At 40.5% G+C, this 27,440-nt stretch overlaps 2 protein-coding genes across 2 annotated transcripts in view; one reads left to right on the top strand and one right to left on the bottom strand.

The window, feature by feature from the left end:
- Positions 1-5,172: 5,172 nt before the first annotated feature.
- LOC118793026 (class I histocompatibility antigen, F10 alpha chain-like) lies at positions 5,173-7,744 on the bottom strand. The gene is given in 6 exon segments (XM_036550972.1): positions 5,173-5,201; positions 5,486-5,506; positions 5,741-5,842; positions 6,503-6,781; positions 6,938-7,216; positions 7,441-7,744. Coding segments are annotated over 6 exon segments (1,014 nt in total).
- Positions 7,745-25,863: 18,119 nt separating this feature from the next.
- LOC118793025 (nuclear factor NF-kappa-B p105 subunit-like) overlaps positions 25,864-27,440 on the top strand; it is a 31,886-nt gene continuing 30,309 nt past the window's right edge. Inside the window, exon 1 of the mRNA XM_036550970.1 lies at positions 25,864-25,883. Coding sequence (XP_036406863.1) covers positions 25,874-25,883 — 10 coding nt within the window. The 5' untranslated portion in view covers positions 25,864-25,873. The remainder of the gene's footprint in view (positions 25,884-27,440) is intronic.

Below are 27,440 nucleotides of genomic sequence, written 5' to 3'. Positions count from 1 at the left end.
GGTGTGTTGCTGTGTTAAGAGTTTAGAAAAAGTGCCTTAAGTATAGGTAAACGCTTGTTAGCAATTGTAAAAAACTGAACCAGAGAAAAACTGAAAATATTTCCATTGAGCAGCCAGCATCAGGACAATATGTAAAGTGTTAAGTATTCTGTGAGTGAAAGTACCCATGTGAAGTGGTACTGTTAACATTGATGGTAATTTCTGGCCAGTGATGACAATTATTTGGCAATAAGTTTCAGCTGCAGCACCAGAACAATTCACAATCCGCTGGTCATCAGTTTCCCAGGGCAGGACACTGTCCTTTCCTGCTTTGTGTGTGTCTCTCTTGTGATTATGGGTAGTCTGGGTTTGCAGTCAGTGAGTGTTGGATATGTGGGGTTTCCTTTCAGGGGACCTAACGCAGGGTCAACCAGCCATATTTGCATGTGCCCCAAAGTAGTGTGGAGTGCTGCTCTGTGTGTGTGTGTGGTGGGGAGATTGCACTAGTCTTTGTAAAACCTGATATGCCTGTGAATTGTTTATATGGTGAAGCTTATCTGCAGCATTTGGGAGTTCCTGGAGGGGGAGGCTGGTATGGTGAGGCAGGTGGGGTGGTTACAAAAGAAACAAAAGCATCCATTGTGAGGTCCTTGACAATGTGTTCATTGTACAACTTACAAATTGAGCTTTGTAAGGATTGTTACAGCTTTGCTTGCCTCTGTGCCTGGTTGCTGTTTAGTGTGATGGTGGTGGATACCTGAGCGGGGAAGGCAGGGTGTCACACAACTCCTAACATAAACTGGCCAATGTGTTACAGAGTGTATTCAAATGATCAACTCGTTATGAACTCCTGAAGCTGCTGAATAACAAACTGATCATTTGAATCAGCTGTGTTGGAGCAGGGAGAGATCTAAAACATGCAGGACAAGTGGCCCTCCAGGAGAGGTTTGGACACCCCTGATCTATATGAAATCTTATAACATCATTTACATTTATTCATTTGGCAGATGCTTTTATCCAAAGCAACTTACATAGGTTACAGCAATTGTGGGTTAAGTACCTTGCCCAAGGGTACAGAAGCGTCCCAGCGGGGATCAAACCGGCAACCTTTCAGTTACAAGTCCGGCTCCTTAACCACTATGCTACACATCATATTATATATTATAACATCATAAAGACTAACAATCACAGATGAAGGTAATGGAGCTGCAATGCTATTAGTGTTAACATTACATTTATTAGACTTCAACGTTAATTTTAGTGCTAAATTGTACAAATGCTAAAAGACTTCTCAAGCTGATTTAAGAGATCCTTGACAGCAACACTTAAATCCAACAAAATTTAACTGAGTCAGCAGTCATGAAGAGATCATTAATGGCTTGTCAGCACTGTCCCATTTATGTCATTTGTACAGAATCCAGACTGAAGGCATTCCTATGACAATGGACGAAAAGGCAAACGAGAGCTGGGGTGTGTGGTACAGCCAGTGACTGTGCGGCAGCTGTACCCACTAGAGCCCCAAGTGGAAAAGGGAGGAGAGGCACAGGATTAACAATATTTTATTTAATGTTTTGTTAATAACATCAACCACCAGGTGGCGCTACAAGAAACAAGCATAATACAAATAGTTTTCTACAGATGGTTTAAACATTTCTAATTCTTCTGAAAAAGCAAAACACTTTTACATGTAGGATTGATTTATCAGGCGATGCACCAATTTCGACAATATTGTAGGTCATTGCCTGGAAAACTGAAACTTTTTTTATCTGCAAATGTCCCTGCAAAACATTTTATGGAGTCCAAGAAGACACTGTTCAGCCAGTAATGTTAACAGTCAAACAGAAATGGATAGAAAAACTGCTGTGTTAGCACTGTACATTTGGAGCATCTGATGTTGCCAGTCAATATTCAATATAGCTTGTCATTTCAGAAGTGGTGTGTTGGATGTTAAAATGGTAAATACATAACAGCCAGTATGTTGAAATGTCTGACTGAAATATAATTAGTGACTAAGTGACTTTCAAAAGAAAAAAAATGACAAAAAAGGGGGAGGGTGGACATGTTATTTTAGTGAAATGTGGAATTTGATATTTGCAGTCTTTCCTACCCAAATTCCCTTGTTCTGGCCACGAAGGAAACGGAAGACTACTACCTTTTAGTAACCACCTCTGTAGCGCAGGTAGGGCAGATGTTGCTTTAACTTGCAAACATTTTTTAGCTCTGCCCCATATGTCCTTCAATGCATCTATACTGAGGTCACACTGCCTGTAGATAATAGCAGGACGATGGCGCTGCTGATTTGAGTGTAATAGTGTATAATGTGCATAACAACTATAATATTTTCCAGCAACAACCACAGTAACTGCCTGTTACGGCCCAGTCTAGGGTCAGACCGTAACAGGGATAAAATGGGAGACCAAAGTCGTAATATGGCAAACGTAACAAGGATTTATTAACAAACAAAATAAGAGGGGGTGACGGGGAACACAAACTCAGGAGTCGATAAAGCCAAAATAATAAACAAAACACACTCTAACAAGGGGGGAAAACTAATTGACCTAACACAAAATAAATACCAAACAAAATACGACAAAACTTGCCTTTCTCCATTACTAACGAAACCAGGGCGAAAAAAGAAATGGGCATCGACTCCCTACTTCCCACACCCAATAGCAGTGTGACGGAAAACCAAAAAAAAAAAAAAAAAGCTCACAATTACATATGAACGGGGACCTAATGAATACAAACGACAGTTTGTACAAATAGCAGCTACAAATACAGAAAAAAAAACATGTTGGAAAATGATGGTAAGTTCATGTAGTTTCCTTAATTCTTTAACCATTACGAACATGATGTAACTCCCGTCCATTTCAAAGTTTCCTCTCAATTTCAAAGGCTATGGTAGCAATTCATTTACAACATCCTTAATTATTTGAATGAAAGAAGAATCATTGAACATTGGGTTGGCCGGTACCTGTATGACAAAAGCAGCACTACTGTGGCTCCAGTTGACACACCATGAGGAGAAACCATACTGTTCTACATTACTACACATTAATGTGATGACTAGCAATCTGTACTGACAGAATACAGATAGCAAATCATATACAGTTGTATACAAATCATATACATGTACAGTATACATTCATTTTAGGCTTTTGGATAATACCATGCAGAGAACCACTCACTACCACAGCATCTTGTCACAGCATCCCAATTGGCCTGTTTTATTTAGAGTCAGGCAGTTATTGCAGTGGATCTGTAGCTGCTTCTCTGTTGCAACCAAATGCAACTGCAAATTGCAAATTTGCAAATTTTACACATACTTTCCCATTTGTTTACATGGAGCCCAGCAATTCAAGAAATGATAAAAACATAAAACAATAAACATTCGCCTTTACAGTGGGATATTTACACCTCCCTAATATAAGACACAGCAGAGACACAGCTCTATGAGGTAACCAGGTATAAGGTGTGTATTTTCTATACTGAGTAAGGTGGATTAATTTTGTTATGATGGAGAAACTTTAAAACATGGGACTAAAAACTATGTGCAATGTCAGCGTAGGTCCATATTGTAACAGTCTGATTTGGCTTAGAATCAGTAGTTGTATCCAAATTCTAGATAAGATTCATTAGAGGACAAAATGGGCAATGGAGGCCCATCATCTTCTCCAGCTAAATCTTATTCCTTGTTATGTTTTTGTTCAATAAAATTGTATTTTAGTAAATGTAATGTTATAATCATTTGTGTTTTTGTACACAGAAGCATTTTTCATTTTTTGAACAGTTAATTCTGTGGCCAGGATAAGGAGCTGCGTGGCGTATGTTGTCAGGAATGGACGAATCCTCCTGATGTTGTGGAGGAATTGGCAGCCCCTTGATGTGCGAGCAATGTGCTCCTTGAAGTCCAGGTTGCTGTCGAGGATGACGCCCAAGCTCTTTGCAGACTGAGAGGATGGTATTGTGGTGCCATCGACGGTGATCGAGAGGTCTTGCAGGGGGGAAGGGCCGACTGGGATGAAGAGCAGTGATGCCACTGAGGTAACTCCTGAAGCTTAATAGACTGAAGCTTACCCGAACCCCACTTTTGTTCTGCTTTCACTGTTAGGTGTCTTTAAGAAAGCAGACAAGAGAGAAAAGAGTGTAAATTCATGTGAAGAAAACAAACAGCTCAACACAATGGAAGCTTGGCAATAAATACACACATATATACATAAGCACATACACACAAACGTTTCTTTGATTTCATGCTCACATTTCATTACTGTAATGTGCAGTGAACATAAAATTGATTTCTTGTCATTTGCAGAGGAGCAATTATTGTATTTATGATCAATTCTAAAAATGGTAATGAGTCCAAATTTTTCCCAAATCTGATGTCAGTTTAAATGCACAGCTTGCGGTTTTTAGTTTATACTTTATAATTCCCTACAAAGTTATATCATAGGAAGTCATGTCTTTTTCAAATTTGGAATGCCTGTTACTTTTCCCACATTTTTTCCCCATTTAGAATGCACAATTATGTCACAGACCAGCCGCCCGTTGTTGCAACCCACACTGCTAATCTGGGAGGGTACAGACAAACGCTTGCTGTCTTCTGAAACATGATGAAGTCCCAATGCCAAGCTGGCACAAAGGAGGTTGGAAGAGGGAGTTGGTGGAAGACACTTTATGCACAACTTTATATAAGCAGTCCATGGGCATCCTATTGGCCAGCAGCGGTCGCTGATGAGCAACGGAACAGACAAACCCCTGGTTAACTTACCCACCCCTATATCCCCTGCAGAACAAAGCTAAATTGTTCTGCCACTGTGTGCTCCTGGTCATTGTTGGCTGATGACACAGTTGGGGTCAAACCTGGTCCGTAGGGCTCAGCCTTGCACTTGAAACATCAAGCAGTTTTACCGAGTGAGCCACTCAGAAGCCCATCATATGAAGCTATTGATAGGAATTTGTATGGTTTCTGGGTAATACAATAACAGTATAGGAGACACGGCTGCTTCGAATTTAAACTCAATGCAGGATGTCAGAGTGAGATCATGTACATCTTACAAAGATGACATCACAGGATGAAACACCTCAAAATCAGTTTCCTGAAGTGTCCATTTCTGAATGACACTCCAATCCATACTATCATTGGAGTTTAGATATGTGTTGCCTATAAAAGCCCAGTAAAAAACAGCCACTTACTTAGATCCAGACTGCTGCTGCTGCTGACTCTGAAACAAAAACAAACAACATATTTCAACACATTTTGATCTATCTTGCCCTACAGCATGTATAAACCAGTGTTAAATTAAGGATAATATGTTTCAACAAATTTAACTGGCTCTTATGCAAAAGGATTTTTGTCATCTTAGAATACCTGATACAGTGTAATCTTGCTTGCTCTTATCACTTAAAGCAGTGAGCAGAACACATCTCATTTCATACACTTATCAGGTACAGTATTACCAGTCATCTTAATCTTTGTCATGGTATTAAATAAGAGTGATGTACTTACCCAGGTTTGATTTGCTGTAACCTGCAATAAACAGTGATACAGAGTTAATGCTAGTCTGTTACACTGCTTTTATCATAAATGTTGTAAAGACACCAACTGGGACAAGTGGCAATATGTGCTGTGTGAATGTGTATATATGTTTCCTCGTGTGTGTGTGTGTTGCTGTATGACTGTATATTGCTCTGTGTGTATGCATGAGTCCACTGTGGAGACTCGAGTGTGACTGTGTATCAGAGCACCTTTTCTCTCACTCACCAGACTTTCTCTTCCACACAAGGAACCCAACCACAGCAATCACACTCAGAAGAGCTGCTACCACAACACTGATAACAGCAACAGGAAGGAAATTCTCCTGATCTCTAATCATGAACACATACACGCAGATATCAAAGACCAATCACAACCAGGGACCATAACCACTTGCTTCATTTACAGAGTATTATTCAAAAGGTTGCAACAGGTAACAGTAAACAGTGTATCATTCTGGAACAAGTAAGTCTGCTCTCAATATTACAATTACTCTATTAGCCATGTAACAGAACCCACAATGGAATGTGCAATAATAAAATGACAGTCATGTCTTAAATGAATATGTAACTACATCCTTTGAAATAAGATCATACTAGCACTGAATTGCAGATCTACTTTAGCAATTTCTTAAAAATACACTCATTTAGAACCTAAAACAGAGACACTACACCAAGATTGAAATGTGTTATCATTCTACAGTTACATTAATTAACATCACATTAGCTCAAAAAATGTTCAAATCGGACATCTAGTTGATGGAGTAAAGATCCAGTCCTGCTGTTTGTACCCCTTGAAGGTCATAGGTATTCAATCAACAAGCAGTTTTAATCTGAATGTTTTCACTCTCTCATCTCCCTGAGTACACACTGCTACACAACATACATGGTTCTCTCACTCTTTCCTTGCATCTCCCTCTTATATCACTACCTCTCTTTCTCCGTATACCACAGTCTCCCTCCCTACTACCTACTTTACTCTTGATCCTACCTTCATTCAGACTTTTGACAACGTCCTCCTGAAGGCTTGAGTGTTGCACAGTGCAGGTGTATTTATGCATCTTCATGTCCTCTGGAGAGACTCTCAGGGAGCTTCTGATCTGGAATGTTCCATCTTCATTGGGCAGTGTCTCTCCCAGCTCCACATCCTCATGCAGATCCTCTTCATTTTTCTGCCAGGACACCACGATCCCTCTGGGGTAGAAGCCCGTGGCGTGACAGGTTACAGGAGAGGAGGGGTCCTTCTGTAACAGGGTCACCTCAGGAGGGACTGCAGAGAGACAGAGCACTCATAAGAAATACCTCCCAACTCTTTACTTTTTACAATCATATTCAAAGCAGAAACACAGCAGAGTCAGCAGCTTCAAACAAAATAGATCAGCCTGCAGCATGTTCTTAAATGCAGTATGAAAGAGGGTATTTGTACCTTTCCTCTCCAGTTTGCTTCGCCCATAGTTAACATACTTCTTCAGCCACTCAATGCATTCTTGAGTGAAGTACGTCTTTTGATGGTGAGATAGTGCACTGTCTGAATCCCACTTAATTTTAGTGTAGAATGCCTCTTGAACTGGGGCGATCCACAACATAGACTCCATATTCAAGGTAAGGAAGTCTTCTCCATCATATCCATACTGATTATACCCATATGTGCTGCCAGTTTTATCATCCCACTCACAGCCATACATCTTCTGAAAGGTGTGGGCACCTGGAAAGAGAAAACCTTACTCTTACTCATCTCAGCAATATAGATATTTTGTATTGCATATTTTTAAGCAATTTTTTTTTGTTTATTAGCAAATTGCAAATGTTGTTACATATCTTCGACTAAGCACTGGAGAGCACTTTGGTTATTGATTCAAGAAAACAATGTAGTACTACAAAACATGCATGGAAAGGTAATCTGACACACTAAGTGTTTCTTGCACTCACCTCCTGTCTGATTAAAGCGTTTCTTTAAAATTTTGATGTCCGATTTGTAAATATTCTCTTCAGCAATGGAGATCTGTGTGTTTATTTTCCAGTACTCTGTGTGCATTGCCTCTTCTACCCACTCCTGCTTGGGAATCATTCTGGGGATGTTGCTGTCATAGTAAGAGAAAGGCTCTCCATCCACCTTCCCCACTGACACAAACTCTGGGAAGCCTGGAATACCTGAGGCTGCAGTGTAGAAGTACTGCAGGGAGTGGACTGCTGCAACAAAGATACACAGGTTCACCCACTACAACAGTCTCATATTGAAAATACAATGGATTAGTAAACTGTATTTCCTGTAAATTCCAAAATGTAAGTAGGTAGTAGGTGTAAGTAGTAAATGTAGTATTAAGTAGGATATTGTTGTACAAAAACAGAAATAAACCAAACAGAATTAATTTCGAGTCAGCTCCACAACACATTTTAAGGAAGCAGAATGTGTATGCTGCTGATTGTAATAAGACTGTGCAAATGCGGTGTGTGTGTGTGTGTGTGTGTGTGTGTGTGTGTCTGTGTCCACAAAGGTTACATGCTAAACTCCATAAACTCAATTTTGATTCACCACATCCACCAGACACAACCCCACATTTTCTAATGCTCTTGTTCATTGTTTTTTTATTTAATCTACACAGCTATTTTTAAAAGTACAATTACCCTGAAACATATTGTACTATTAACACTTTACAACTCATTTTAAGTACGTTTTTGTGCATTTATATATATAGTTTTTAATCTATGTTTTATTTGTCATTGAAAGAAAAACAAAAGAAACTTGCACTGTTTTTTGTAATGAACATGGGCTAATTAATTATACAGATTTGTAAACATACTATTCTATTCTGGTTTAGCCAATACTATGAAAACCTACTTGCAGCACATAACTGGCCTCTAAACAGTATGCCCAGCACCAATTCAAACAACATCTTGGAAATCCAGAGAATGTTTTAAGCAGGCAGGGAATCATGAGAATAGCACCAAACACAATACTGAAATCAAAAGACACAATTTTAAGATAATGGTTTTTGGATTGTACCAAGAAACCTGAAAAAAATCACCATGATATATTGTGTCCCTGTCCTGAAATTGCTCCTTAAAACTAAGCACGGTAATGAATTTCAGATGGAAAGAAGCATACCTTAATGTTTATGACATGAGACTACCTGTATGTATTACATGGTCTAAATTAGATTGGCATTTAGTCATTTAGCAAACACTCTTATACAGAGTGACACAAGTGCAAACAAAATGGACTAACAGCAGAGATGTAACAAATCTTCAGTAGGAAAAATTCTGTAAAATTCAGTATTCTGCACAGTGCCAAAGTAGGTGCCAGAGTAAAAAAATGCAGAGGTGTGGCAGTGTGGGTTAGGAGCTGGGTTTGTTGTCCAACGGTTGCAGTTTTGATTCCGAAGCAGAGAACTACTGTTTAACCTTTGAGCAAGGTAACTCAAACTGGACTGACTTCAGTAAACATCCATCTCTAATGAACAGAATGTAGAAGGGAAAGCAATGAAACCTAGCCAGGATAAGAATGTCTGCTTAGCAACTAAATAAAATTCAACCTAAAATTCCATTTCTGCTGCAAAACCACCTCTCCTCTCACAGCAAAATCTGCACGTGTAATTATTGTCCTTCATCAGATCCTTCAGAGAAGACACTACTAACATTCAGAAAGCTGTGTTTTTGACAGTTTTTTTATTTTTAATCGTGGATAGTGTTTCTCATGTAACAATAACCTGTAGCAGACAATAAACTGTTGTCTTTCTGAATGCCTTTAGAGATTTCATAATGTTACAGTATATTGGATAGATTACTGTAAACATATAATGGGATCATTTACATTCACATGTGTAGCAGTGTGTTGCTTTCTTTTAACACATTGCTACAAAACTGCGCACCACGAGCACACCACTTCCAATGCACTTCTCAATACACTGGCTTTGTGAAAGCAGCCTAGACTAGTCCACAGGGCAGAAAACACAAAATCGGCTTTATTGTGGCAGTTTAATACACATGAACAGTGATAATAATAATTTTAACAGAAGATTACTTTCAATTAAATATTTCAGAATAATACATCTATTTAAAAAGTTTAAAGCAAGCAATTCACAAAACTGCGTATTGAGAAGGTGCCAAAAACAACCGTATTGTTTTTTCCATTGAAGCTGTCGGAATGTTTGCTTAATTTTGAGAAAAACTCACCAGCAGATGTGAGACTGAAGTAATACAGGCTCAGTAAAACAATCTCCCATTCCATTTTGACCACTAAACTGTATTTTGTTCTTGAATTAAAATGTAAGGGCCCTACATGTTCTTTTCACCCTTCCCTGGCAGTCAAATGGAGAAGCGAACGGCAACACCCAGTATGTTTCTGAGCCAGTGGAATATGATTGACTGGGTATAGACTTTATCCAACGCTTCCTGGCAACATCATAAGAATCCATGCAGGATAGAGCGACACAGGTTGTACCTTGAAAGTGAAAGTAACTTTGCCCCTGTTCAGCAGACGCGTGTACAACAGAGCCATCACCCGCCACCAATTCTCTGCCATGTACAGGATTACTGTTGAGGTCCTTAATAGTTATTTTATTTTTTAATAAAAAAAACTAAGCCTTACACACAGACAGGTAATACGCCATGACCCGTTCCAATCCCTCAAAGAAGTACTTCTTGATCTGATGCAACATAATGCTTATGTAACGGGCGGTATCTTGCATTGTGTTTAATTTGATGTTACGTGGGTTGGCAAGCGAGTGAGTTTCGAACCAAGGTTCTTACTGCTCGCTGCTAACCCCTTACGGCCAGCGTCGTTGCCAGTTGAGCTAAAGGCAAATTGCTCTTAGCCTGTCGGCAACAATGCTACTCAACCAGGTCTCGGGGAGTGACGTAACCACTGCAACCGCTCGGCTACCTGCTACCCGCTACCTAAGGCTTTACGCAGGACTCACACAAGCTACTCACTTCAGCTCTGCTACACTTATATAGGCTTTAAGTACCTTTGTGTCCAGCTGTCTGTGTGTGCAGCATCCATTCACACCAGACATGACTTACCAAACCTCATCAGTCATGAAAAAGGGGGTGATAGCTGCATGCTGTCTCATCCAGACTGGTGATATTGGTTTATTACAACATGCTTACAACAGATTTGCAGTTTTTTGGAGAAAAAATTAATATTTTTCACAGGAACATCACCTTCACCTTGATGTAATGGTATTATCTCTTATTAGTAATTCTAAGATGTTACAATTATCAAGTAGAATCAAACTGAGTTGGAATGCACAAATATTTATTGAAGAATGTTTACCTTGGGCACAGATTACTTTCAGTGCTGATTTGGGAGTCGTGAAAAGTATGGTTAAAAATAAGTTCATAACAACCAGAATAAAAATAACATCCTGGTTTTCAATAAGCAGTACAGCCTGAACTGCACAATCATTAGTATTCCTGGTAAGATCAGTTGTTTTAGGGAGAAGCATTGCAGAGTCAATGAGACTGCTCTTATTAGATCTACAAAATCGTCTACATCCAATATGTAATATTATAGAGACGATAAGTGATGGAGGTGGTGAAGCTACAATGCCTTTAGTATTAATGATATTTATTACACGTTAATATTATTTTAGTGTACATGCGGGAAGACTTCTCCCACTGATTCAAAACAGCCTTGTGACCATAGGTGTTAAATTCAACACTGAGATTGAGTAGGATTAAAACATACAAATCTACCGGTCAGCAGCTATGAAGAGATCATTCACCATGTCTGTCAGGGCAGTCAAAGTATTGTGATCAAGACTGAAGGGGTTTCTATAACTCAGAGGATGACTTGACAGACTGGAGTGGGGGTGTATGGTACAGCCAGGGGTGTGAAGTTTGTACCCACCAGAACCACAACTGGGGAAGTTAAGAAGAGACACAATCAGGGCTGAGGCAAAGCACAGGTTTAACAATATTTTATTTAATATCAAAACCAATGTCAGCCACCAGGTGGTGATAGAGAAAGCAAGCATAATACAAATACAGTCAAGTATGCAAGTTTCCAGTTTGCCAGAGGAAACCAAATACTTTTCTGTAGTTCTTATTCATGGGATTATGCACAATTTTCTACAGCAGTACAGGTCAGCGATTGGGAGACACCCTCATTTTGTATTATTTTCACACTTAAACTACCCAAATGATGGGTGTATCCAGCATTGCTACAATATTTATGCCATCAGCAGATTGTTCAGTTTGTTCAGTTTTGCAACTTTGCAACCCGACAGAAACAGACAGCAAAACTGCATATTTTTATATATATATATATATATATATATATATATATATATATATATATATATATATATATATATATATATATATATATATATATACACACCCTCTACTGCACAGTGTTGCCATATGGAAGTTCCTGAAATTTGAAAAATAAACTTGAACATGGTCTTAAATAAAAACTAGAACATTGTTTTAACCAATTATGTGCTTGGTTGGGCATCACATGGCTTCATACCCCCTGCAAGTCTTACTCTTTTCCCACACTGTTGATGACTTGAGTCACTGGAGATGTGCTATGCCATATGGCAACGCACCCCAAAGTACCCCCCCATCAAATTTTTTTTTTTTAAATAAAGTTGTTAATTTCAATCCATTATACATGATATAAAACACTATTTTTTCCATGATGGCATAATAATGCATGCAATAGAGGGATATATACACATAGCTTAATGTATTTATATACTTGTGTGTGTGTGTGTGTGTGTGTGTGTGTGTGTGTGTGTGTGTGTGTGTGTGTGTGTGTGTGTGTGAGAGCATGTATCTATTTATATACGAGAACGTATTACTAGGCATCTGCTAGTGGTTTCTACATCCATACTCCTGAAGTTGTGTGTCCTGAAGTGACTGTAGCTAGTGAGCTAAAAGGCACCAACCAGACATGCTACTTGGCTAACAGCGCCCGTGGCACCTGTACATGAACACAATGTTGCAACAGTAAAATAGGAGAAATCCATCAGCTGGTTAGATCGCTAACCAGCTAGATATGGTACAATGCAAACTTTTGTTCTGTGGCTTTTGTTTTGTTGAGGGTGCTTTCAAATGCATGACTTGTGTGCTCTAATGTTCCCAGTCACGGTATGCTGTCACGCTATTCACCTCACTGGAAGTTCTTTCTGAATGACACTGTCACTGACCAGCAATGGTAGTGTCAAAATGGTGGGATTTCTTGCTGAACAAGCCAATAACATCAACCACCTAAGACTAAGCAATGGAAGTTCAAACACTATACTGGCAGAAGTAAGGTATCGAGCACATAATAGGAACATAAAGTCAATAAACAAAAGCAGGGAAACAACATTTTACACTTTTAACCTTTAAATACATTACACACAGAATGCCACATATTTCTGTAATATCTGTTATGGCAACTCTCAAATGACATATAGCATATGCACTTATGACACAAAATTAGTTGTCTCATTTTTTAAGGTCTACATCTTTTTATGTTTTTTTCCCCTTTATGCCACCCTATTTTGGAACTGGCAAATGCACATAAGCCTCGTCTCACCGCAACAACCACTCACGCAGGAATGCAGTCCTGCGGTACACTTGCACAGTCAACAGCTGTTTTTGTACCTACTGAAGAATAGTGGTGATTATTTAGTGCTCATTATATTGGTAGACTGATTAGTTTGGTAGAATTAGTATGCACAGTGTATAATGTGACTGTGTAGTTTTTAGGCCGCTCACGGAGTTGTGACCTGTGGCCTACTTTCCAAGAGATGCTGCTATGTTGAACTAATCATGCACACAAGGCACACTGAAAGTGTGTACGTGGCACAAGGCCGTCCCAACGGTGAGGCCTATGATTTCGAGCACTCATATAGCTGTAGAAATCACTCATGTAGCTGTAGTTCAGTATTAGGTTAGTCATGACATGTTTAACCATTTGGGATGATCAGCACAACCAAGGTACCTCAGTTCCTAGAAGCTTCTTTTATAATAAAGGTTTTGTTCTTAGGTGATATAGGGGTTCTCTACCCGGCTGAACTTTCTCCCACTCTGCCTCCCTTGTCAGTGTCTGTGACAAAGAGGAGTTGGGTCAGAGTGTACTCCTTATCAATCTAGAGATACCTTCAGAAGCAATGTTTTTCCAATTAGGCGCCAGACTCTAGGCGATGCAAGGACAGTTATAATTAACCACTCTGGACAGCTCAGGGATGGTATAAGATGTTCTTTGTTCTCTGTTTAGTACAGAAGCAACGCAACAACAACGTGGCACGGACCAGAGTCGTGAACATATATCTAGGTGTGGGTGCGAGAATTACCTAGCCGCACTAGAGACAGACTGAGCGTGAGGACGAGTGTGCAAGGCTTAAGACTCTAAGTGAGACTTAGTGCGTGTAGTACCTGAAGCCGACCTTCATGTATGAAGTCTTGCTGTATTGAAGACCATCAATAAAACCTGTTTCTACCTCATCTTCGACCACGCTCCAGACTGAAGTTCTTTGTGTAACAGTTTATTAGTTAGCTTGCGAGAACATCAATTCACCAAGAGCCAACAACTTGGTGCCGTGACTCGGATCCACGAGGAAAAGGAGAGATCCTGCCAGAAAGTGAAGAGAAGACACTTGCGCGCTTTCAACATCTGTTGATCTTCTCTAACAATTGGTGAGCCCCTTTCCTTACCTTGCTGGGTTCCAGAAAGAACCGAGACATTTACAGAGTACATGTAACACTATAAGTAAAGGCTAACAGTTAGACAAAGAACTGTGAAGATACGTGCCTACAATGAGAGAGCTGTAATCATTGTATGTTTGATGTGTACACGAGGGTGAAAGAAAATTTGCAAACTGCAAAGTGTGTGGTGCACCTTGACTGCAGAGAAAAAGAGTCTGTAGTGACCGGTTAAATGCATAGCTCCTTTGGGAGAGCGCTATAGCGGATATCCTACGAGGAAGGGTACACTGGTGGAAAATTAGCATTTGTATGTGTACGCTTGAATTCGTGGATGCACGTGCCTTGTCACGGAAGATCGCGATATTCCTACAGTTTGAAATAGATCTGTAGAAGCCCGTCAGGGAACGGAAGAGCTGTCTAGACGTTGATGTGTTTTATTTGTTTTATGTGTTTTTGTACTGTCGACAGTGAGCGAGTGAGTGTGTGTGTATATATCTTGTGGTTTACGGTGTTTGGATAAAGAGCTCTATTCAAACAACCGACGGAGTGAAACTCTCCGGGAGGAGGAGAGTAGTGTGTAAAAGACATCTGAGTTTTCCTAGTGAGAGAACTAGCACTGGTGTGACAACAGCCTGAGATTAATGATAATGGCGGGTGCTCAGGGAAACTCTGAACCTGGTGCTGACAAAACGGAGCAGATTCCTACTACTGAGAAGGGTGGGAGAGCTGCGCCCGATGTTGATTTTGAGACAATGGTGGCAATGAGTACGGCGTATTTGCGGTCCACTTTTAAATTGGAACAAGTTGAAAAAGAGATTGAGCAAAAGTATGGGATTGAGCTTGAATCTGGTGGTGTGTGGCCAATTGATGATGTTAAGAAAGCTTGGGGAAAGTCGCAACGTGTGCCTGAAAAAGAAAGAGTGCCATTAACTTTGGTGGTGTTGGGTCAATTGCGGAAAAGATACGAAAAGCAAGTAATTTCGGAGTCTGAGAGGCAATTGAGTCACGAGAAAGAAAATGTCAGGGCGTTGGCTGAGGAGATAAGAGAAAAGAATGTGAAATGCAAGAGGCTAGAAGAGGAGCTGTCGGAGCTCAGAGGCAGACTGAGAGAAAATGGGAAGGAGCAGGAGCCCTACTGCAGGGGCGGAGCTACAGTTGAAAGGGGAGCTCACGCCTGCCCCACTGCTCCTCCCTACAGTGTCTACCCGTATGCGGAAATGGAGGAAGCAGTTCAGTTTGAAAGACGATATGCATTCAGAGCAATGGCAATGGGCGCCTCTAGTGATGATGACGAGGAAAGCACGGTTGTTGCAGATGATTCTGAGCCCAACAGTGAAAGGCGCTTAAGGCCCCTAGTGGTGAAAAGGCACGGGGATCAGATGATCTACGCTCACAAAGCATGCAAGCCAGAAGAAATTGATAAGTGGTCCAAAGGCCTGCAGCATCCACGCAAGGCAGGGATGGAGACTTGGACAACAATTGAGCGTTTGCGTCACATCTATCGCCTGCATCCCAGTGATGGCCTTCAGTTACTGTGTACAGTGCTTAACACTGCTGAAATCGCTAGAGTGACTCATGAAGTTGAAACAGCATTGGGAGATGATAGACAGAATTTGGGTAATGCCTGGGAAGCAATTCGTCTGTGGATCCAACGAGCTACAAGAGCAACAACAGATTGGGGAAAAATTGCTGCCTGCATCCAGAAAGCCGGAGAAGCAATTGATGACTACTCAGACCGGTTTTCCAAGCTGTTCCTGAGACATTCTGGAATAGAAGGCCTCAATGAACGGAACATCGGAGGGAATGCGAATGGCCCACTGAAGGCAACATTCATGCAAGGCCTGTTACCTGAAGTGCGGAAGGCGGTCAAGTTGAGCACGCCTGGATGGGAAGATAACCGCACAACATTTGAAGACCTGGTGACAGCAGCAAGAAGAGTGGAAACAGATCTTGAATGCAAGATCCGCAATGTGGCTGCACAGAAGCAGAAGAATCAGAAGGGCAAGGCAGGAGCCTGCAGGAAGTGTGGGAAGTACGGACATTGGGCTAGAGAATGCCGCACGGGAAACCGAAAAGGCAACGGTCCACAACGTAAGGATGCTGAAGACAACTTGGTTCGGGAATTCAAGAACCTGAGTGAAGAGAAGCAGAGGGAACTCTTGGAGTTGTTTCTGGGACACGAGTAGTCCCCTCCAAGCAACCCCTCGCAGCGGCAATTGAACAACGGAACGACGGACCTTACGTATGTGCGCCAATGAATTGACGAATTGGAATTGATTTCTTATTGCACTGAATTGACTGAAGCAGTTCGAACAGCTGCCCAGCAGGTGGTGGAGGCGTGGAAACAGCCACCTGACGGGGGACATTCTTTAGTACCTGGTCAATGGGTCATGGTTCACAAGCCCCAAAGGTTACCATTGGAAGCGAAATGGGAGGGACCCTATCAGGTGTTATTGGTGACAGACGCTGCAGTCAAGGTGCAGGGGAAGCAGAAATGGATTCATGCAAGTCATTGTAAATTAGCTGAGCCCCCAAAAGAATAGGGAGAGTACAACAGCAGCGCTATGGGAAGAGTCGGAGGGTAGAACTGGAGGCAGTATGTTCCAGGGGTTACCTAAAGACGAAGAAAACATGAAATGACATGTTTCATGCTGTTTCATGTTAATACTTCTCATTGTGTTACGACCCTGCTGGAGGGCCAGACGGGGGAAAGTAGTGGAATTACTGGAATTGACAGTTAGTTAGGACGCTTAAAATGTCATTACGGCTATGATGTGTTGGTCGTTTTCCTGTGTGTTTGTGTGTTTGTGTATCTTTCAGGGTTCTGAGTCCTGGGCAGTCAGAGGTTACAGGAGCTGGCCTGGATCAACCTGTGGATCGAGTGACCCTCCTCCTGAGCTGCGACATCGCCTCGTTTGTCATCGAGAGTGCCTGAGGGACGACGACAGAATCTTCGGGAACATCGTTCAAGATCATCTATGAACTGATATATTGACATTCTGTGTGATAACATCTATGATGAATATGTGGTTTGTTGTGGTGTTTGTGTTGTTTTTGAAAGTTCAAGCACATTATGACAGTCATCATGATACGCACAGGGATAACACATTTCTAGCCATGGCACACAGCTATGCTAGGGCAAAGGGACAAGATTCATGTTGGGTGTGTGGGTTATTGCCAACATCTTCTAACACATATCCATACGTATCAGTTCCATTCACATTAGCCGACTATGCTACAGCATATAATGACACACAAAGCCCCTTCTTTGAGGGAAACGTGACCTTCTATACACGACCAATTCCATCAAGCCCCCCAGAGCGAGTGAAATTGAGTTATGCGCCTGAGGGTATGTTATGTTGGGAAAACAATGGTACGGGTATGTTTTTGGGACGAAGTTCATGTAACTATAGTCTTTCTACTTTAAGACCATGGGAAGCGATGCATTGGCATGGACATTTTGCTGTAATATCCTTGTTCGTTTTAATGCCAAATTTAGGAGCTGAAGACAAAGCCGCTCCAAATGGGACAATGTATGTTTGTGGGAAGCATGCTTATTCATATTTGCCTGCTGAATGGTCAGGATCGTGCTATACGGCATATGTAGTACCAGCTATGCGTATGGTTAACATCAAGCATAGAGGTAAGAGGGACGTGTTCCACAGCACAGAAACTGTTGCTACCCCAACTCAACGTTTCTTTGCTTCATTAGTTCCAACTTATGGTATTACTGTCGCATTAGATGAGATTAGGCAGATGGCTTTTGCCTTAGACAAAATTGCTAATGATACAGCAGGAGCATTGACACTGATAAATCAGGAGCTACATTCAGTGCGTCAAATGACGTTGCAAAACCGCATAGCCTTAGACATTATTCTGGCAGATAAAGGCGGAACATGTGCAGTTTTGAAACAAGAATGTTGCACGTATGTACCAGATGCGTTTGTTAATGTCACCACATATGTACAAGACATTTACGAGCAAGTGGCCCACTTAAAAGCATCTCAGAAGTGGAGCTGGGAGACATGGTTAGGATCTTGGGCGGGAGAATTGTTACCCCAGATCATTCAGATTGTGACACCTTTTATTGTTTTGATTTTGGGCATATGTTTGTTTTTTAAGGGTGTAACCTGCTTGGTCAGCAGAGCTATGACACCTGCACGTGTGGCCCAGATGACAACGACGTTGAACTTGACTGAGACTTCGTTTTTCTATTAGCTTTCCTTTCCTTTTATTAATGCTAGAAACGCAAGATGCCTATGCTCTTGAGAGTATAAGATTCGCTTCGCTTATATATATAATCACTTTATCTATCACATATAATCACTTTCCTTTTTTGTGATCATTGATGAGTTTGGGAATGATCAGACGGGGGACTGAAGAATAGTGGTGATTATTTAGTGCTCATTATATTGGTAGACTGATTAGTTTGGTAGAATTAGTATGCACAGTGTATAATGTGACTGTGTAGTTTTTAGGCCGCTCACGGAGTTGTGACCTGTGGCCTACTTTCCAAGAGATGCTGCTATGTTGAACTAATCATGCACACAAGGCACACTGAAAGTGTGTACGTGGCACAAGGCCGTCCCAACGGTGAGGCCTATGATTTCGAGCACTCATATAGCTGTAGAAATCACTCATGTAGCTGTAGTTCAGTATTAGGTTAGTCATGACATGTTTAACCATTTGGGATGATCAGCACAACCAAGGTACCTCAGTTCCTAGAAGCTTCTTTTATAATAAAGGTTTTGTTCTTAGGTGATATAGGGGTTCTCTACCCGGCTGAACTTTCTCCCACTCTGCCTCCCTTGTCAGTGTCTGTGACAAAGAGGAGTTGGGTCAGAGTGTACTCCTTATCAATCTAGAGATACCTTCAGAAGCAATGTTTTTCCAATTAGGCGCCAGACTCTAGGCGATGCAAGGACAGTTATAATTAACCACTCTGGACAGCTCAGGGATGGTATAAGATGTTCTTTGTTCTCTGTTTAGTACAGAAGCAACGCAACAACAACGTGGCACGGACCAGAGTCGTGAACATATATCTAGGTGTGGGTGCGAGAATTACCTAGCCGCACTAGAGACAGACTGAGCGTGAGGACGAGTGTGCAAGGCTTAAGACTCTAAGTGAGACTTAGTGCGTGTAGTACCTGAAGCCGACCTTCATGTATGAAGTCTTGCTGTATTGAAGACCATCAATAAAACCTGTTTCTACCTCATCTTCGACCACGCTCCAGACTGAAGTTCTTTGTGTAACAGTTTATTAGTTAGCTTGCGAGAACATCAATTCACCAAGAGCCAACACTACGCAAGTCCCACAGTACACCATGGAGTAGTGGGTACTCTTTGAGGGTCTGATGTGTGAGACAGGTGAGACAAGGAAATCCTCATGGACAGACCCACCTCTATTCCCAGTGGAGTACAGCCAATTTGTTCTGCTGCGGTGGCTTTCTGGTTATTGTCAGCTGGTGACAACCGGTTTCAAACCCAGGCCATAGGGCAAGTTAAGACAAGAGCTGGCCGAGCTGTGCTGGCTGAGCTGCTTACAGCCCTGCAGTGTAATGGGATAAAATGAAGAACACCTACAAGTCCCTACAAGTATGTAGAACTGACAGATAAATAAGATGACTGGGATGAACTATCTGGCGACAGAGTAGGTTACAAAGCCTAAAATGCTATCTGCTCATTCATGCTTAGACATAAAATGTATTAAACAGTAAACTTTAAACTGTTAAAACATATAGTATTCAGTAAATTCCTTCAATAAATCATGTAGTCAAGGCCAAGATACACTAGTAATTTTAAGGCAATTGTTTCCAGCAGTGATTTCCTTGATATTTGACATTGGACAGTGGCCAACCTTTGATCAGCAGTGCCACCGAGTGGAAATTTTGATGCCCTCCAATCAAACCATAGATAGCATTCATATGACAACTTCTCCTCCCTGAAGAAATTTTCAGAAAAATAGCATCCATTCAGTGGCAGTGGACTGAGGGGAACAAAAATGCACTCATCAGTTTCTGCTCAGGTAGGTTACATTAATGTCATTAAATCCATGTTTAAAATTTGGTAATGAGATTGAGAGTAGTGATTGATATGTTTTGTGCCAACGTAAGATATCTACCTATTTTAGGTTATCAGACATCCCACCCTGCAAAAACTCATTTCAGGGAGGTAGCACCACCACCTCCGCCCCCGCCCCCAACACCCGTCTGGGTTATAGGGTTGGTTAGTTGCTAGCTAAAGTAGCTAACTCTCTTTGCAGCACCTCCATAGTGACAGTGAGCTGAGCATTCTGATAACTCTGGTCTCTCACACCTATTTAATTTCCAGCAACAATGGCCAGCTAAATTGCTCTATAAAATTTCCGGTGTATCACTGCCTTTAAACTGTTTGGATCATCTGTAGCTGAAATACTCCAGCTATCTCACTGCTGACATTTAGGGCTGCCTCTGATCTTCTAATCTGGACGATGACCCACAGAACCAGAGTCCAAGTAGCCTTTGTCACCTGCGGGAAGAACATATGCTCTACAATCCAAATCACACATTTGCTTTCATTAAGGCAGATATATACACCTCTTTCTTAACACAAAATATACACAAATAACATGCTCAAGGTACTGTGATATAGCCAGTATTACAAATACTTTGGTCTCCACACTGTCATGTTATTAATGTCCATAAAACTGTGAATGCATCTTACCTGAGTTAACTTTACTGTCTTCTGCCATGTTTGGAGGTCTTTAATAAAGCAAAGAAAAACAAACTGAACACACAGTATTATATATGCCTACTCTGCCTTTGAAAATAATTTTACACTGAGGAAGAGATATGTTAACAGGAAAAGGGCAAGTTGTTTCTGTATTACACAGACAGTTCAATGGGTTCCAAATACTAATGATTCTTTCTTCCAGTCCACTACAATACAAAAATTTGAATGTTAACACATTCAAGTGTTCCATTTCTGTGTTACCCCTCATTAAAACAATAAAATTTTACTTTTCCATATTAATTAAAACAACAAAAGTTTACATTTCCACATTAAGATATGATACAATAGAGATATACAATAGAGATAATAGTGAATAGTTCTTAATTACACCTCTACCTTATGAGTTGTGGAAAGGTTTATGTTTCAGAAAAATTGTGTGACAATAATACTTACTCAAAGTTATGTGAGGAAACAGAAGAGGATCGTATAAAATTGTTTTCTTCAAAGTAATCAGCTGTGCAGTGGAAATACATTTAGTTGTTAAAACATCAGCTCAATCACCAGTCACTTAAAACAACAGAAAATACTAAATTAAGCAAAATGTTTTATCTACTATGTCCTTCTGTGTACAGATGCTAAAATACTCTTGGAAACTATCTGCACATTGTTCCAAAAACAACTGCATATCCAAAACACAAACCTTCAAAACAAAATGCATTTTAATTTACAGAAAATACAAACTTCAGTTTTCAATATGCAACCACACTCTCTACACACAGCTTCCAAAAATCTTTTTTTTTTGAAGCAATTTTTCATCAAAACACACTAATGTGTGCTCCTTGTTATAAGCATATCTGATAACGAAGACATAAAATGCATTGTATGAATGGATACCATCTTAAATGTACACTGTTCAAGTTGCAGGATAATAAGACACTGTAACAAGCGTCTGAATTGTGTATGAGAAACTGAAAGCCCTGTGGGAGCAGACTTAGAAAAAGTTGTTTTTCCTTTTTGTCCTTTTATGTCACAAGTCTCAGATGATTCATTTTTACCTAAAAACTGCATGGGCTCCATCAGTAGGTCCCTGTAAGTACATGGCAGTATGACAATGAATACAATATAACTTGTAAAGCAGCATATATATAAACAATATGTATGTTTCCTTACATTTCCTATACAGTTATTTCACACTGGAGTTATTGATGACAATTTGTATGGCTTCAATAGGAGATTGCACACCTAAACACCAGGCCACAAAATTATGACTCATTTGACAGCTGACAACTGGCTTCCACAGACTAAAGCATGTTGACCTCTGTGGGATAACAGTTATATCAAAACATTTTAAAACAGAACAAATTTATTATATCTGCCTAAAGGATATAAAGGACATAAAGTGATTCTGATTGAATTGAATGGACAATAATGTGGCATAAGAAGTGCCAAAACTTCACAAAATTCTACAGGAAGGGTCTTAAGGAAGGGCTTGTAATCTATGCCAGGGAAATGTTTTCAAAACACTAACTACAATAAATGTGATCCTTATGCTTTCTGGAGTGAAATGCATAGTTTGCGAACAATATGAGCTTGCTCTGTGCAGTGCTATTTGTTCCTATTTACCTATGAAGGACACTGTAAGTACTGCACAATCACTAAGTAAACTGCCAGACACTTACTGAGGTCCACAGGATCGCATGCATGACTTTACTTGGTAGCTGCCACCTTAAAACAAACAGAAAAACAGCATCTTAGTGAACACTTTCACACTAGAATCTGTCTTGTACCATAAAAACTCCACCAGTGCTCAACCTAAAAAAGCACGTCTAATCCAAGTTACAGTAACTCAATCCAAAAAGTCCTTGGAATTTCAGAGTATCTGATGTGGTGCAATCCTCCTTGGCCTCAACATTTGTAAAAACAGCCAGCAGAGTATCTCAAACTTGCATATCAGTAACACCACTCACCTTTATCGGGACAATACTAATGTTTTATGAAGTAGAGGTGTTTAAACACAGTCACACAACATTAGATTTGTGCTCTGCATGATGTAAGAGCATAACAGGGGGAGGATTAACTTCTGCTGGGAATGAAGCTAGTCACCATGCCTTTAGGGGTGGCCAGATCTGACATTTGTTTGATGAACACAGTGGTGGTGAAGCTGCCGAAGCTCTGGGGCTTTAGAGAGAAGATACTGCTGTTTGATAGACTGAAAGGCATTTTTGGACAACTGTTGTTATGCCTTTTTGAGTTTGTTTGAAAATGCCACTGTTCCCCTGGGAGAAATGTTGTGGTAGGATCCTAGTAGGATCTTGATTTAAAATTTTTGCAAAATCTCCACTCCACAAAGATTATATAAGATCTTTAAAGATTCTTCCAGGATCCTAGTTAAGATTTCTACCAGAGCCAGAGTCTCCTTTCCATTACATTACATTATTATCATTTAGCAGACGCTCTGATCCAGAGCGACTTACATAGATTACGTTGTTTACATTTTATCCATTTATACAGCCAGATATTTACTGAGGCAATTCTGGGTTAAGTACCATGCCCAAGGGTACAGCAGCAGTGATCCAGCAGGGAATTGAACCTGCAACCTTTCAGTTACTATGCTACACTTCCACCCCTTATGTTTGTGTTTGAAGAATACAGCATGTATGATACCAGGAGTGCTTAATTAGTAGAAATAATGAACCAGATTACTTTTCAGACTTACCCAGACTAACTATCAAACAATATTTAATAGACAGAGCAGAAATCCAGCGTACTTTGCGATACTTAGTTTTAAACATACTACACATCGTCTGTGCATTACCTGGCACAGAGACTGAGCCACTGCTATGAAAACTGACTGTAAACCAAGAGAAGAAGCCAGAAGCAGTTACTTTCACCTTGTAACAGGAAGCCTAGCCTCGAAGGTAATGCAGGACTTAATACGCTGTCTTGTCCAATGGGCAGTAATTATAAAGCTGCATCATTAAGCGCCAGCGTGGCATAGTGTTAAGGAACAGGACTTGTAACCTACAGGTTGTTGGTTCAATTCACGTTGTGCAAGGTGCTGAATCAAATCTGCCTCAGTAAATACAGGCAGCTGTATAAATGGATAACCTGCAAAAAATGTAATCTGTGTAGGCCTCTCTGCATAACAGTGTCTTCTAAGCAGCTGTAATGTAAGGTGATGCAGTCAAAGAAAGGCCACTCCCACTTTAATTGTGTGCAGGGTGATTTACAAAGGACAAATGGATTGTGTCTGTGACCCAAGTGTGACCAAAAATTTTAATTTTAGCACTAAAACCCACAGAATCTCTTAACCTACTGTAAACAATGCCAAAATGTGCACACATCTGAAACATGTACAAGACACAAATGGAAGTAACATGGAGAAAAGGAAAGTCTTTCTTCAAGCAGCAACAGGAAAATTGCAATTTCCTAATCAACATGAGATATTGGAGTTATGCCCTGGAGCAAAGCACTCTGCCTGAACCTGCTCCTTACAAACAAGCTAAAGCGTGAAAATGCACTCCACAGATCATGAAGAACTGTGTTATTAACACTTAATGGGTTATAGTATTAGAAATTATAGATTTCAGTTACCTATACATCAACACATCTCCTTTTTGCTCTTGATATGTGCTTCTTCTCTGTACATTAGGACGTGGGCCGTGCCCCAACACCTGCTGATAGTTCCAGCACAGAACACCACAGCTCCATCAAAAGCACAGAGATTTTATCTATTATGGGTTTTTATGTGTGCAGGTTTTGCACTGGCAGAGAAAGGAATGGATTTGCATGCAAGAACACACACAAGAGCTGCACAAGCTGGTTAGGGTAACTCAAATGCTGGAACTTTAATGAGAGGGCAACAGTGTGCTGTAGCATTTGATAAACTGGACGGCAGTATAGCATAGTGGTTAAGGAGCAGGACTCGTAACCGAAAGGTTGCCAGTTTGATCCCCACTGGGACACTGCTGCTGTACCCTTGGGCACGGTGCTTAACCCACAATTGCCTCAGTAAATACCCAGCTGTATAAATGGATAACATTGTAAAGAATGGTAACCTATGTAAGTCACTTTGGATGAAAGCGTCTGCCAGATGAATAAATGTAAATGTAAATAGGTTGGGCTTGTAACCCCAAAGTTGCAGATTTGATTATCAGTGCACTGGCATATTACCCTTGAGCAAGGCAAATGATCTGAATACATCTGTAAATATCCTGAGGAACACATAAATAAAATATTAAAGCAAAGCTATGGAGGCTGCAATGGCAAAATTGAGTAACACCTAAAGATTCTGAAGCCCTCAGAGTGTCTGAATTAATTTTTACACATACATTTTGTCACTTTGCAGACACTCTTATCCAGAGTGACATACAAGATGACGACATATTACATTTGCATTATTGACCTCAAGTATATGCTCTTATCGAAAGTGATGTACAGGATGAGTAATCTTATGTATAAGATTTCATTTACATTGTTGATATCCAGTAACACTTCTGTCCAAAGTGACTCCAGAAGTCAAGCACAAAGGACATCCAGTAAAACAACACAAATCCTTGCACAAGAAAGAAACTCTCATCCACAGATGAACAGCCAGTGTCAAATCCATGAGGTTGAGACCAGAAATGTGCACCTGGCGCAACACACAAGTACCTGACAAGAGTGGTGCTGATTTTGATGCCATTTTGATGCTGAAAAAAGGTTTTATCATTATAATTGTTTTGAATGTTCTGCCTCAGATTTGTGAAATGTTCCAGTGTTTGGCAAATGTTTGTCATGTTCTGACCATAAAGAATGGTTTAAAACCACAACCACAACCGTGGTGGTGGAATTGGCTGCGATGCAAGGGGCACCAGCTAAAAGCTTGCGTAGGACACCAAATTGGTCAGTGCTGGCTCTGATATATATAATTGCTGCCAAGTCACAAGTCTCTCCTGTAAATTGTGCGTTCATTACCTCCGCAGGCCATTCAGATAGTGCATCCAGATAGTGCTTCGACAGTGCACGCATGCAAAAAGGTAATTACAATTATTGTGTTTGTGTTTTACGAAAACTACACTTTTATTCGCGGTTTGATAACGTCGTGTGTTTGATTTCCTTAAAGGGGCTATTTCATAAACAGAGACTCGAATTCGTTGCTGTGCTTTTCTTTAACACAAGTGCGTAGCGCTGCTCGGGGGCACGCCTGAGTCACCGGTGAACGTACGAGGCACGAAGTTCTACCTGTCGAAAACGCGACATCCACGTAGTTGCAGAGGTTTAACACACTACAACCAGGCACACACATTACATCGGAATTTTTAACTTGGATGTGACGATTCACGACCATTTGCCTATACGCAAGTCAGGCAAAACTTTCACAATGGCGTATTGATTAGGTGCCAAAATGATCCCATTCTTTTTCGCGGAGACGTTAGGCTACTCCTTTTCGAGTAAAACTTACCAGCGAGGGTGGCAATGATGTTCCGCAGAATCATCCACGTTATTTTCTGATCTGCTGAGACCATTGGTAGCTTGCAATATGTCTTTACGTTTCAACTAATGGTGTGTACTGCAGTTTTTTTGCGATCTTCAGTGTGCTGTATGGAGTGCTGTTTCACTGGGTTTTTAGCCACCAGTCAACACCCGCCTCCTTCCTCAAAAATCTCAGCCTATGGAAAACTAGAAAAGAAAAACGGTCGCAAAACCACCTCAGCCTGTGGAAATCGACAAAACTAAAACTAACTGTGGATGGAGGAATAATACAGCGGGGCCGGCAGTGGCTGCTGACCAGCCTATCAGGACAAGCAGAGTAAATACCATCAAGCAGCGAACGAATTGGTACACACCTCACTGATTCTATCACTGCCTACAGCTCGTCTGTATCAGAGCCATGAAGAGAAAGAGTCGCGTCAACGGAAGTCCAAAATGCTTGATCGTCACGTGATTCAGGTAGGTTTCAGATAGTTCCAGGAAGTTCTTGGCGGGCAATTTGAAAGCGTAGAGAGACAGAACTGCGATTTTTCGTAATTAGTAGTCAATAAATGCATTGATTTACAGTATTTATATAGCACACCGACGTGTGTATGTAGTTACACCAATATGTTTTTTTAAAAGTAAAATTCGGTACTATTTGAGGATTAGTGTGAACAGCTAGCGTTACCTGCCTTGTTGACATATTTTAGGCTAACGTTACCTTGGTTAAAGAGCGTGTTGCTGTTTATTGCTTTGAATTGTTTATTATTATTATTATTATTATTATTATTATTATTATTATTATTATTATTATTATTATTATGTTCTTAAACCAGTATGGTAGTCAAGAGCAATCATATCCTAATATTTATTGATATATTTAGACGGAGGGGAAGGGAAGGAATGTTTCAAAATTCAGATCAGATTAATTTTCTAACATTTCTTTAATTCATAGTGGTTTCTGTAATCCCATGGTAACAGAGGGCCTAAGTAATCATAATGTCTAATGTAATCTTTATGACTTTCAGACTGGACAGAAGGAAACTGACAGGTGACTATCAATGATTGTCATGAATTCATTAAATACATCTCTAATAAACTCAGAAACATGAATAGCATGT

The sequence above is a fragment of the Megalops cyprinoides genome, chromosome 18 (genome assembly GCF_013368585.1).
Source record: "Megalops cyprinoides isolate fMegCyp1 chromosome 18, fMegCyp1.pri, whole genome shotgun sequence".
Classification (NCBI taxonomy): domain Eukaryota; kingdom Metazoa; phylum Chordata; class Actinopteri; order Elopiformes; family Megalopidae; genus Megalops; species Megalops cyprinoides.
Note: the sequence above shows the minus strand (reverse complement) of the source record. Positions and strands in the feature narration are given on the sequence as shown.